Genomic DNA, 13803 nt, shown 5'->3' on the forward strand with positions numbered 1-13803 from the left:
TTCTTATGATGTAAGGAATCATTAGACAGACTAATTTATTTAAATTAAAGATCAACTGGCTTATATGATCATAATCAGTATCACCTGTACAGAAACATGTGGTAGCTTTGTCCCTTGAATACTACGAAGTTTAATCAAATAGGTGTTCATGCACCCATAGTTATGAAAACTCAGGATTTTTCAGACTTCTATAAACAGTAGTTTTGCAACATGACCCACTTTCGTTGCCGTGAAAGACTGCAGCGTTTCCATATATAGGTTTTATTTGTGTGAATCACCAAAAGAGATGTTTCCCACCCAGAGAAAATATTAACTTTTGTGTTCTTTATTTCTAACTTGCTGAAAAAGCAGAAATTGGTGCACTGAGGTGTAGCTGTACAGATTTGGAAAATGACCAGAAGTTAATTATAAACTGTAAGATGTTGTGCAGTTTATTCCCATTACTGGTTTCATTACTAGTTGCGATCAGTTTAACTGAAAATAAATGATTTTTGATACATTTTAATAATTTTGAGATGAAATGATCCAGTGACAAGAATAAAAGGAAACATTTGAGGATAAAAGAAAGATAATTTTATGCCTCAGAAACATGTTCTTTTCTAATTTCCTCTGTTGTCAATCATTCGGCGACCCTTCATCTTTATCCTGTGACGCCTTGCGTGGATCCCGACCCCTAGATTGGGAACCACCGTTACGTGTTTGTCTCTGTTTGTGATGAGTCTCTGGTATCCTGAACTGGTCTGAACTTCCCCCCCGCAGTCCACCGCCGACTAAACACACAATCTGCTGCTTCATCAGAGCCAAACCACGTCAGCACAACACCACCTGATTAGGCCGACTCGGTCTGAATCAGCTGGCTCGCACGCGGCTGCTGAAGATCTTCATTAAACCCTCATTTGGGAATCAAAATTTTAAAAAATAATTGGAGGAAAAACCCAAAACAATAAATAATTAAACATCAAAAACAAATAAAGTATAAATAAGGAGGATCTATCCTCATCTACATACTCTTTAAGTCACAAGATTTCTTCTTCTAATCACTTAAATCAGTTAAATGAAAAATCTGTTTGATGTTTTTTCTTCCTGTTTGTCTGCATGAAAAATATCTCGTACAATCATCTGATTACTGAAGACCAAACAATATCTGCGATTTATTGATTCCAGAGCTCTGACTGTCATTTTCCAGCAGTGACTCATATATGGCTCCTCGTTCGTTCCCCATATAAAGACAAGAAAAACAGGGGGGGGGGGGCAAGAACGGCGGGGCTTTGTCTTTAGTGCTCGTTTAGTTGTGTTTTTTTTCAATTTAAACTGGGAGAAAAATCTGATTTTTATTTATTTATCATATTAATGAAGGGTAATCAGCAGCTTGTGTTTATATTCACTTTGTATTACCAGAACATTTACTGAGCTGAGCTGGTCTCCGCTCACCACAGGACCTCGTTAACATTAACTGTGGTACATTGTGTTTATTTGCAGCGACTACTGGCTGCGTGGGGACAAATCTGAATAAAAACAAGTTTAACTGATCTTCTTTGTCTGGATGCTTTTTAGTAAAAACCAGAAAATCTGTCATTTCCTCCTGGACGGCTGTGTGGACAGCAACATGGCAGCTGGTGGATTCTTGGTGGAGTTTGGGGAGATGTGCAGCGGAACGTGATCTGAATGTGAACAGACCGCACAGCCAAAGCTTCTCATGAAGGGGGGCTCTGTATGTCGGCATGAACACGAGCTCTGACATGTTTCTGTCTTCATGTGTTTTAATAATGACCTTTCATTCCTTTTTTAGATGATTCACTCAAGACAGACTGAATGAAGATTTTCCCTCCTCCTCTTCCTCTTCATGCCCTTCTCATTATTATTAGTCTCTCTTTTCTTTGTAGAGCAAAAACGATTTCTGCCATTTTGAGATTTCATCGACCTCACAAAACACACACAGAGAGGAACCAGCGTCTCATTAATCACATCACGTCATGTAACCTTGACTGAATTGCTTCAATGTCACAATTATTTGCCAATCCAAAGCTCAGCAGACTGAAATAAGATGAGGTGAGACGCGATGTGATGTGATTAGGTCGAGTGTGAGGGGATGACATGAGATTGATGAGCGGTGACGAGAGGAGGTGAGGGACTATCACTGCAGGTAGGATGAGTAAAGATGATGTCATAAGAAGTGAGAGGAGGTGAGGTGATAAACTGATATGAGACAAGATGGGATAAGATGACATAAGATTAAATAAAATGAGGCAATGTTTATGGAAGATGAGATTAAATGAAATGATGACAGATGTATAAAGCCAGATGAGTTACAGTGAGAAGAGATTAGATGATATGAGATGATTTGAGATGAGATAAGATTAGATGAGATGAAGTGAGGTGATCTAGATGAGAGAAAAGACCAGACGACATATGGTGAAGTAACTGCAGATGAGAAGAGAGAAGAGATGAGATCACATGAGACGAGATGAAGTGAAAACAGAACAGACCAGTTGAGGTAAGGTAAGGTAAAAAAGAGATTAGGTGAGGTGAGATAAAATGAGATGAAGTCAAAGGACGCCAGGTAAAATGAGATAAGATAAAGCGATATGAGGTTATATGAAATTAGATCAAATGAGGTGATGTGAGATAATGGTATGAGATGGGATTATATGATGTGAGATGAAGAGAGTTGAAAAGAGATGAGAGGTTGCAAGATGATATAAAATGAGATGAGGGGATATCCTGAGGTGGGAGGAGATAAAAGGAGAGGTAAAGTGAGATGGGATAAAGTATGAGATGAGATGAGGTTAGAGCAAAGGAGGTGAAGTAAAATGAGATTAGCTGAGATGAGATTAGCTGCAGTTTATGAGGCTCCATAACACCTCTGACTGAGTATCATCATCTTCACATGTTGGTGCACAAAGAGATTTTAAAAATACACTGGTTGTCAAAGTGTTGATCGGCGCTGTTTCATCACTCTGTGGGTGAGTGTAAAGTTTGGTTTGATCATGTTCAAACTAGTCATTGATGCTGAAAGCTCCTGTCACACTAAGATAAAGAAAAACAGAATCACAGAGCACTTTTTTATGTGTGTGTTTGATCGATACTGTGTTTTTTCTTTTTGGTTTTCTGTTTTTAATTTAATGTTGAGATAGCGATGGCGGGTTTCATCTGGTGCCGGGCGTTGGCTCTTGTTAGTGAACATCTCAGCGGAGGCTCAGATTAAAGCTCGGAGATGATGTTGCAGTAAAAGCAGAGTTCCAGTAACTGCACGTTCCCTGTCACAGATGTTTAGAAAATTCAGCTCCCAGCAGAAATGGATTTCATCGCTCTCCACAAAAAAAAAAGAAAAAGAAAAAAAAGGATGCCTCTTCAATTTGCAGTATTTTCAGCAAACATGCACAGTATGGTTTTCACTTTCATTCACCCTCGTTCTGGCAGATGAAACTAGCGCAGCAGGTTTTAATGTCCTGTCTCATTGTTCAGACTTTTTGATGTCCGCACTCAAGCCCGAGGACTGTTTCTTCTTCTCCTCGGTCCTTCATGTTGTCAGAACCGCTTCCTGTTTTCTTTTTCATCTCTGCAGTTCATCCTCTAGCTCTGTCTGTGCTTCCGAGATGCCAATCCTCGCAATTAAACCAAGAGTGCCTGTCATTTATAGAGACAAGTGTTGCTAACATCACACCTCAGCTCCTCTATCTGTGTCACACCTCCAGCATCAAAGAGTATCGACTGTAAAGGAACGCAGAGCTCATTTTAGAGGTGTTTGCATATTAAGCACAAAACGTGTCTTTCCGAGTTGAAAATATTTAAACCTGAGCGAGAAATGTGCACATATCCCGAGGCTTTGCGATTCAACTTCATAAATGCACAGCTGAGACGAAAAAGGAGAGAGACTGACAGAGCATCTTGTGAGTTCTTCTGAGATCAAAGTGTGAACTGACACACACATTTCTGAAATTGAAATATAAATTTGATTTAAAAATTACGAGCGAATTGTATTTAGAAGGTTCAAAATCAGATTTGCCGCTTTAATTCAATCTGCAGCGATAATCCAATAAGTAAAGTTACTGTACTAGAAGTGAAAGGATGAGAGTGCACATTGAGGTTCATGTTGTGAAGGTTAAGATTTTGTCATGACTTGTAAAACTGAAAAAAGAAACCATGTCAGACAAGAGTAAAGTAACATTAAAAAAACATGATTTACTCTGACAGAGAAATGTCTCCGTCATTATTATAACATCACTTAACAGCTGAAGTGCTTCCATTGGTGGCTAGAAGATATACTGCAGCGCTATTAGCCATTAAGACACTAAGCTTATATATATACTGCATTTTCAGACTACCAGTGGCAGTCATCTTCAATTTGACATGTTTTATATTCACTTCAACCTTTTTTTCTTGGAGTAATTTTGAGGCTGTCAAATGGGGTGTCAAACAATAAGTTCATATTTCAACATTTATCCTAAGTTTATGAACTGCCGACTGACTGAAATGTTTAAGTTTTGGATGACAGCCACAGAGGACTGTGAGATCTAGCAGAATGTCCTGGATCAGGGAGTGTCTTTTGCTGACCTGAATTGACAGCTCAGTGCAGCAAGTTAAATAAATGAACTAAAATGTTCCAACACTATCACACATACTGATTAATATATATCTTACACAATTTGTTGTACCTGAATTCAAATGGAAAAAAGTGATAAATATGAATTAAATGATCTGATCAAGGAATAACTAAACAAGAATATGAATCTGACCAGACAGTTTATGATGACAAACATAGACGGAGTGCAGAAGTGTTTCCCATTAATTATCTCGACTGTCCGGCCACAGTTTAATTTGAGCCGCCACAGTTTCATAATGATTTGAAAATATTTGTACTCTTCTCAGTGCAGTCTCCCAGTTTCTATCAAATAAAAGAAAGGGATCAGTGGGCTAGACTACCTTTTTCATAAACTGTGTATGACATGTGACCATTTGCACAGTCGCCATGGTAACGTCTACAGAAGCCGTCCTCTCGGCTGGTGAACCCCCCTTTTATGAACACACTGTAAACTTAAAGACGGTCATCCCGGTTATTATTACACTGCTGCCTACCTCTCCTGAAACATCTAAACTGAATTATTCTGGTAACTGTTCCTTTAAAAACTGCTCCGCACCGTATGTTCATTAAACAATTTAAATGGCTGCTGACAGTCGAAATTCCAACATACTGGAGTCATGGCCATGTTTCAGATTTTTCCTTTGGTCTTTCTGGGTGGAAAAAACTCTTTCATTCTGCTTAATAATGCATGAAAATATGTGGTGTAATAGCATGCAATGGTATGAGGTGGTGACACAGGTCACGCAGTGAGACATCTGAGGTATCAAAGTCATTAAAACACCTCGCTGCAGTCACGTATTCATTATATTCAAGTCAGAGCTCAGCATCCCATTTTCCTAAAATTAAAAAATAACGATCTTTGCAAAAGCCCGAGTCATTTAAAACATTTACAGCTGTTCTGATGATATTTACAGGATCTCTCCTTTGATTCTGATGAAGACACAGTAGATTTGAAATGGTCTGTTTGCCTTTTTATTAAAAGCTGCAAATTAATCAGCATGCTCTCATCTTTTCTCATCTGAAATGTGTTGCCCCTGACCTGAGGAACACCTGATTCAGCTGCTCATTGCTGGAAGGTGCGCAGACAATCCTCAGACATTTCCAACCATCTCTTTGAAAATATGTAGCATCTGTTGCACCACAAAAACATTTTTTTTAGGAGTACTGAGGTCCATTGAAGATCTCAGGACATTTTAATTAGCAAACCCTCGTCATCCTCTGGATAATCAAAATCAGTTCTTACAGTTTTTTCATGTTTATGGCCTCAGACTTTAGCTCCACTCTCAAGATGTACTGTGCAATAACGGCATAAATGTACCCAGAATGCAACCTATTTAATTAATTAGATATAGACAATAGACAGTCTCTCCTAAAATAAATCAATTCGACATCAACTTCCCTTGACGATAAGCTGATGTGGTTAGCAATCATTGAAGCTCCACCTGCTGTGGGTAGAAATATTTATAAACTTTTCATTTCTAATAATAATAAAAAAGGAAGTATGATTCTTGTTTTTACTTTTTTTATAGCAGGAACAGACAGGGGAAATTGATAACAGTTATTTTACAGTAATAAACCCGGCTGTAATACAGACAGTCACATCCTCTGCTGCAGAATGATGCAATGTCTCAGCGTTGTGTGTCTGGAGGCAAATACTTTTTATAATAGAAACTCCTTACACAACTAAATTATATATATATATCTTTTTTTAATTTGCATTTATCATCTGTTTTGTTTTTTGTAAAGTCTGGAGAGAGATTGACGGAGATACACAACGACGGAGACAACAGTTATTTAATGATATGTGATGTGATGGGTGGAAAAAAAACAGCTAAAAAGAAAGAAAGAAAGATATGAAGAGGGTTGCATGTCTTGTTGTTCGTTTCACTGTTGCTGACCGCTAAGAGGAGCATTCTGCCTCAACTGGCAGAGACACGGATGACCTGAGGCTGTGCGTGTATGTGTGTGTGTGTGTGTTAGTTACAGTGAATAAGACTCGGGTCACGCAGCTTGAGCTGGATCTCAGATTGGCTGCTGACTTCTCACACCACAGAGCGAAAAGATCTGACACGCCAGCAGGGCGAAGAAAACCTCTGAACCTACATGCACTTTATGTTGCGTGTGTGTGCGTGTGTGTGCGTGTGTGTGTGTGCGTGTGTGTGTGTTCCCTCAGTTCAGATTTAACCCTGACTGATGATGAGCCATTTGCTCTCTTTGCTCTGTGGATATCTTGGTCACTATTCTTGGAGGACTGCAGTTCAGGAATTCTTATTAAAAATGCATTGCATGCATGAATGTAAAAAATACTAGTAAGAAATACTACTACTACTACTAATAATAATAATATACATAACAATAATAATTATAAGGATATCTGCTGTACTTAACCTTAACTTAATCCAGTAACTATGAGCGTGACAATTAGCAGTAGCAGTGATGGCTACATGGACATGGATTTTTGGTTTTGACTGACACTGTTGGTATAATTGGTGCAATATATGTATGGGTGAGTACTTAAAACAGTGTGTAATATCACCTAAGATAAGCTGTATCTTTATTGATCCCCCTTGGGAGAAATTCAAATTGACACAGCAGTACAGTGGAGAAAAAAAAGAGTGAAAGTGTGCTAAAAATAGAATCAATAATAATAAGACAAAAATTGGATTTAAATAAAAATCTATATACAGTACAGTAAACTGGATCTTTGTGTAAATAAATCTGCAATATATAAATGTGCACTATGCAGAAGTTCCTGAGATTATATACCTAAATACTGACGGCCGGCTAACTGGTCGTGATCAACATCTGGACCTATGAAGGAGGAACGAAGCGTCCCTCATTTCTGTAATGCAGGATGAACAAAAAACTGAGCGCGGTAATGACTCAGCAGGTGTTCAAAAAACATGAACAAAAAAAGTAACTTCAGTGCTAACGTTAGCAGGCTTGGCTAACTGGTTTTCCCAAATATTGAATGTTGTGTTGACGTGCAGACGACTTAAATCACCAAAAATACAGAACCAAAACTGTGTAGGCTTGTTAAAACTAAAACCTCTTATATCAGTAGTTGTGGGCGAAACAGTTCAACACACTCCAATGGTCACCATGGAAGTTGACTGCATGTCTCCTAGCAACGCCGACTCTTATATGTCAGTCAAGCTGCTACTATGGAAACACCCAACCAGAGGCTATACATTTTTATATATATGCAAATATACAAGTTTGACCTGTTGTTTATTAAACAAATTCAAACATCCACATTAAAACATGTTGTTGTATTCATCATATTGTATTCAATGTTCTCCCGGACCATAAAATAGTGATTTTGTTAATGTCTTTTTTTCCCCATAAGATTATTCAAACATTTATTAATGACTGATGGGGGAATTTATGAATGTGAATTAGTATAGAGACTATTTATGAGTCAGAATATATGAACAGTATGTAAGGATTAATTTGAACTAGTTTCCATACATCACAGCTTGTGGTGTTCATGATGACTTTGTGACTTTTGCAATCATTCTGCTGCAGCTGGTCATTGATTATTGTGAGGATAAATATATTAAAGATGAGCCTCATCGCATTGTGTGTTTGTTTTGCTCCTCCTAAACAAAAATATGTGTTTTATACAGTACTCGACTCCGGTTGGGAATCACAGGACTAAACTATTTTTCTGTTAATGCAAATTTTAAATACCTAATGAAAGCCCAGCATGTTAGCTGCAGACTTACTGTAGTTACAGGTTTAAGGAGATTCAGTCGGCTGCGTCCAACACAGATACATAAATTTGCCGGTGAGCGTCTGTTTTTAGCTCTGAATCCTGGAGGTTTGTTTGAAGAGACTGTGACACTTTAACATGAAGGGGATAAAAGTGACACACAGCTACAGAGACAAAAAGAAATCATCTCCTGTCTTCTTCTCACCTTAGCGATGACAGAACGCGCCGTCGTTCATTAGCATTTTCCCTAAAATAGCTGTTTATTTTTAGTTCCACATGTTGTCTCCTTCTCACTCTGTCTTATTTGTGAAGCTCTTTGTAGTTCAGGTTTAAATAAAGTTGACACCTCATGCTCAGGCTCAGAGGCCGCGTGTCTTCTGAATATTATATACACTCAGGTTTGGTTAAGTAATGACAAGGACCTCACTGACCTCAGACTGACTCATCAATACACATTAACCAAAGGGATGCACGCCAGCAGCTGAGCCCAGTGTGTGTGTGTGTGTGCGTGTGCGTGTGTGTGTGTCTGTGTGTGTGTGTGCGTGTGATCAGGTTGAACTCAAGACAATGACAGTCAGCTAAGGGTCCAATCAGAAGCTGCTTTTTTACAGGCTCAAAGCAAGAAGCAACTGAAGACCAAACATCTAATTATCACATAGAAACAGTGAGCTGATAGCGACACACCTCACACACACACACACATACACACACACACACACAGTTATATATAACTGTGTGAAGTCTGTAACTGTTAACTCAACCCTTCTGTTACAGAGCTAATCAGGTTAGCACACTGTCAGCTAGCTATCAGACAGCAGGACGGCCGCTCTGTTGCTTTTTTAGAACATGAGAGGCGTGATTCATATCAGCTTCAGTTCAGGACCGACGCCGACTGTGTTTGCACGGACCCAAGAAAACAGATTAATGTGAGAAAATCAAGGTGAAAAACAGATAATCCATCTACATGACAGTCTGAAGTGTTAAATCTCGGTTTGCATGCAGGCTTCCTCTGCTCTGTGCTGGCTATTTAACACGAAAATGAACATAGTTTAATTATTTCAATCCCCATTTCTGATCCTATTTTAAGCATTAGCATTCAACATATTTAGATCCTCTAATTAACTCTCCATATATTAGTTTTCTTTGTTACTGTCCATCTTTACTGTACTGGAACCAAGATTTTCTTTACATGCATAAGAGCTTCACAGGAAGTAAAGCTGTGTCACAGTACTGCTAATATAAACGCAACATCTCCTGCTCATGTGGACTCACATTAAAGGAAAAGTCTGGCATTTTGGAAAGTGCACTTATTCACTTTCTTGCAGTTTTTACATTAGAAAACTGACACCACTCACATGTCTGTATGAGAAAGTATGAAGCTTACTGTGAGCAGCCAGCTAACTTAGTTTAGGCTTGTTGGGTTTTTTTGCACTTCAGCGTATGGATTAAAAAACTGAGGAACATGATAATCAGTGAGTTTTGTTTTGTGTTTTTGGACAGAGCCAGGCTAGCTATTTCTGCCTGTTTCCAGTCGTTTCACTAAAAATAGTTAGCTGGCAGTTGGTGGTAGCTTCGTAAACACAACTACAAGACAAACAACTCCTTTTATGGTCCTGTGCACAACATGAAATCAGGCCAATTAACGGCCAAAGGCCAATTATTGACTTCCTTCCCCTTTGTTTGGGTGCACTGTAAACAGATACACCACTTCTTCTTCTTCTGTTGTATTTCTGACTGCAGTCGTGGTCGATACGTGTGTGATTCCCAACAGAGGTGAGGGGCCTGCAGCAGTAAATCACACAGTACGTGTAACGTTTAACTCAACACAGACCAGGAAGTCCTCATTATGCTACGGATGACATCATCACACTGTCTGGGATCCATCTCCATGACCACGGAGCAAACTCCGTCCACTGATGATCAGAGTTGGGAAGGTTACTTTAGAAATGTAATAGGTTACAGATTACTAGTTAACCTATTTAAAATAATAAGTAATGTAACTATTACAATTACTTAATCAAAGTAATGTAACTTATTACATTTGATTACTTTTCTAATTTTCTAACCAATGTTTTCAGCTGTTAGGGTAAGTGTTCCCATTAAGCACCAAAATATACTAGAAAACTACACAGGGTTATAATATCTGCCAACCTTTATATCTATGAAAAGCTGAAACTCAAGATTGGCCTGCAGATGTATTAATCAGGCATTAATATCATTATATATATATGGATGTAACTATCACATTTCTGCGGTAAGGGGTTTTATCGATACATGCTGCTCTCTGTCACAAACTGAATCAAAGACAACAGATTTACTTTGAAGAGATAATCTACGACACATTCAGGCCAGCGCAGCCGGCAGGGATGCTGTCAAACGGTGAAATCCAGCAGCACCATGAACTCTAATTCAGCTCCTCCCTCACAAGGCTCACCATGATCTGTGATACAGACTCAAAAGGAGTCACTCCACTGATGTTTTCAAGTCAATTCACTGAATACTCGAGTATCGTGTGATCTGTGGCTCTGAAGGACAAAATAACCTTGATGGCGTCATCATGGCTCGGACTGATAGAAAGCCTGTATTACAAACTGGAGGAGTGGTGATCGAAAGACACACGGTTTACTAAGCAGGGACCGATCCAGTTGTATTATGGGACATGTATGATCCAGTGGCTTTAGAGCTCGATCCATACTAAAGACTGGGATAAGACCCTCAGATTTATGAAGGTGACAGACTGAATCATTAGGTAATGGGTTGCTTTATTTTCATTCATTTTTCAACTCTGGGTGAATATTTGGGTTGTAAATAAATGTGGGATAGTTGTTTCTTCTTACTCCTTTTCGAACACTGTTATTCTCATTTTCGTTTTTTATTCTCATGTTTAAAATAAGCTTAAATAAATAAAATCAAATTCAAAATACATGTGTTCAAACAAATAAAATGATGCCGATGTACATTAAAACACAGACAGCAAAAAGTGTCTTGATTGAAACTGTGTTAACACTTGCCTGTTATCACACTAGTTAACTGTGTCAGTCCATCAATGTGTGTGTGTGTGTGTGTGTGGGGGGGGGTGTTCGTGTCCTCAATCTTGCATTAAGGCTTCCCCCAATTTTTCCCGTCCCCTCCCTCCCTCCCTCCCTCCCTCTCTGCAGTGAAAATATAATTACACTTTCTTCATTAAGGAGAGTAATTTCTTGCGTGGAGGACGCGACTATAGCTGTCCTCTGATTACTAAATGGAACAGAGCAATGATCTATGGAGCCATTAGGGGAACGGGCTGGAACTAATTTCAATCCTGGAATGGACTGATGGCTGCAAACACACACACACACACACACACACACACACACACACACACACACGCAGGCACGCACGCACGCACGCGCACACACACACACACACACTAAGGGATCAAAAGGATGATAGAGGGAGGAAGAACTGACAAACAGCAGCATGTCGGCCATTTTCTGGCCTCACACAAAAAACTGATCATCTTCCAACACAAAAGAAGAAGAAGTGTTTCTATCTTTTGACAGACACACACACACACATGATGTCTTTTTTCCTTCATTGCTGAAACACTGACACCTCCTGATCTGTGAGTGTCGGCGTGTTAAGTCAGATGGGATTCACCAATCTGTTGTTTTTAATCGTAAGGTGGTTCCTATTTGTTAATTAGATATTTTTAGTTGTCTATAGGGTTGATTATTGTTTAAGAAATTGTGATGCTAGTACCAATACCAATATCCTTAAAGTTATACGAATACCAATAGAGTACTATCCAAATTATTTTTACACAAATACATTTTGAAAGTGTCCAAATGACTGAAATGTGTATTAAATAACTGTATAAAACTGTATAATAAAGTATTAACCTCACAGACTGCATGGATTGTAGCTGCTGCGGAAATGGGCCAATCACACGTCAACGTTCAATCAACATACAACCATAACAAATAGTCTCTTTTTCTAGATCAGGGTACAAAAAGGATCGAATGCAGGCAAAGTTTGACTGGAGGAATGTCCATATTACTTGGTACTGGTAAGTTATCAAGTACCCAGCATAGTTTAAAAAAATGTATATATAATCAGCAGTGATTTATTTCATGCATACACCTTACGTACAATTATAAGAAACACTATATATTATTCATGTCTTCACCCGATTACACTACAGTCACCCACAGAACAGCCGCCTCACATTAAACCTGAACTATACAAGCTTACAACGTCACGTCTTTGATCAACTGTGACGTGTCGAACATCAGCTGTGAACACACAAAGACATGAAGGTCATAGTTCAGTAATAAATCCGAACGCTCCCTCCTGATTGGCTGCTGACAGCACTTTACACTCAAGTGTTGATCACAATGGACGTCGGGTCAGTAGTTCGGCACCAGAGTCGAGAGCGTTTCCATGACAGTCGGGTTTGCAGTGAGGCCATTTAAGTCAAAGCTCTCATGCTGTTATCTTACGTGCAACGATGCTGAAAACAAAGTGCAAATTGCAATGCATTTACTGACACTGTACGTCATCTGTAGAGCAAACTGTCATTAAATCAGTCCTGACGATGAGTCGACTCAATGAGATTTGAATTAGCGGCTCCCAGCCTGATGATTATAATTGTCAGTGTTAATACTGATTCATATGTTGATTAAAACAGTGCATTACAACCACCGGCCTGCAGACCTGTTACAGTCTGTGTTTGCTGTAAGAACCTTTAACTTGGCACAGTTTTTTCCTGCGCTGTGTCTTTCCACACTGCTCCCTCTCACACTCACACCAACACCATATTGATCTTGAACTTAAGTGGATCACCATTTAGTTAACGCCCACTCAGTACAAAGTCAAAATATTGAGATTTCGACAGATTGATTGTTTCTTCAGAGCAGTGAGGGGAAACAGGTCTGATGTGTGATGTATAATATCCAAATGTGTGACTTTTAAGTGTGTATGGCAAAAAAAAAGAAACTAAATTAAGATCTAAATTGCTCTAAATCAATAATATTTGACAGAGGTTGATTGTTTCTTCAGAGCTGTGATGAGAAACAGGTCTGATGTGTGATGTATAATATCTAAATGTTTGAGTTTTTAGTGTGTATGACAAGAAAATGTAACTAAATTGAAACACCTTTTTGACTCTTATTAAACCTGAAAACTAACATCACAGCTAAATCTGATGGCTGTTAGTTTAGCTTGGTGTGGTGTTGGACATGTCTTACCTTCTATAGGCGATGTTTTCAGGCGGCGGCAGATTCCCTGCACGTCTCCGTACGTGTCCCGTATTTTGTTGACGGCCTCGCCGCTCCGCAGCTCCATCAGGTCCCTCAGGTCCGTCACGGACACCCCAAAGTCCCCATCATGGTTGCCTTCTGCAACCGAATTCCCCGGAGGGTGGTCTGCCGTGTTGTTGGCCATGTTGATCTTCTTCACAGCAGTGTTGTTGTTCTTGTTTTAGTAGTGAGTGTCTTTTTTTTTTTTCCTAATTTAAACTGATCTA

General features: G+C 39.1%; 1 protein-coding gene across 1 annotated transcript in view; it reads right to left on the minus strand.

The window, feature by feature from the left end:
- The window catches only part of LOC133977861 (plasma membrane calcium-transporting ATPase 1-like), a 102463-nt gene that overhangs the window by 43879 nt on the left and 44781 nt on the right, over nt 1–13803 (minus strand). The window contains exon 2 of the mRNA XM_062416158.1: nt 13526–13803. This exon is cut by the window's right edge and continues 165 nt beyond it. Within this exon, the coding sequence (XP_062272142.1) occupies nt 13526–13721 (196 nt within the window). The 5' untranslated portion in view covers nt 13722–13803. The remainder of the gene's footprint in view (nt 1–13525) is intronic.

This window comes from Scomber scombrus, chromosome 3 (genome assembly GCF_963691925.1).
Source record: "Scomber scombrus chromosome 3, fScoSco1.1, whole genome shotgun sequence".
In the NCBI taxonomy this organism is placed as follows: domain Eukaryota; kingdom Metazoa; phylum Chordata; class Actinopteri; order Scombriformes; family Scombridae; genus Scomber; species Scomber scombrus.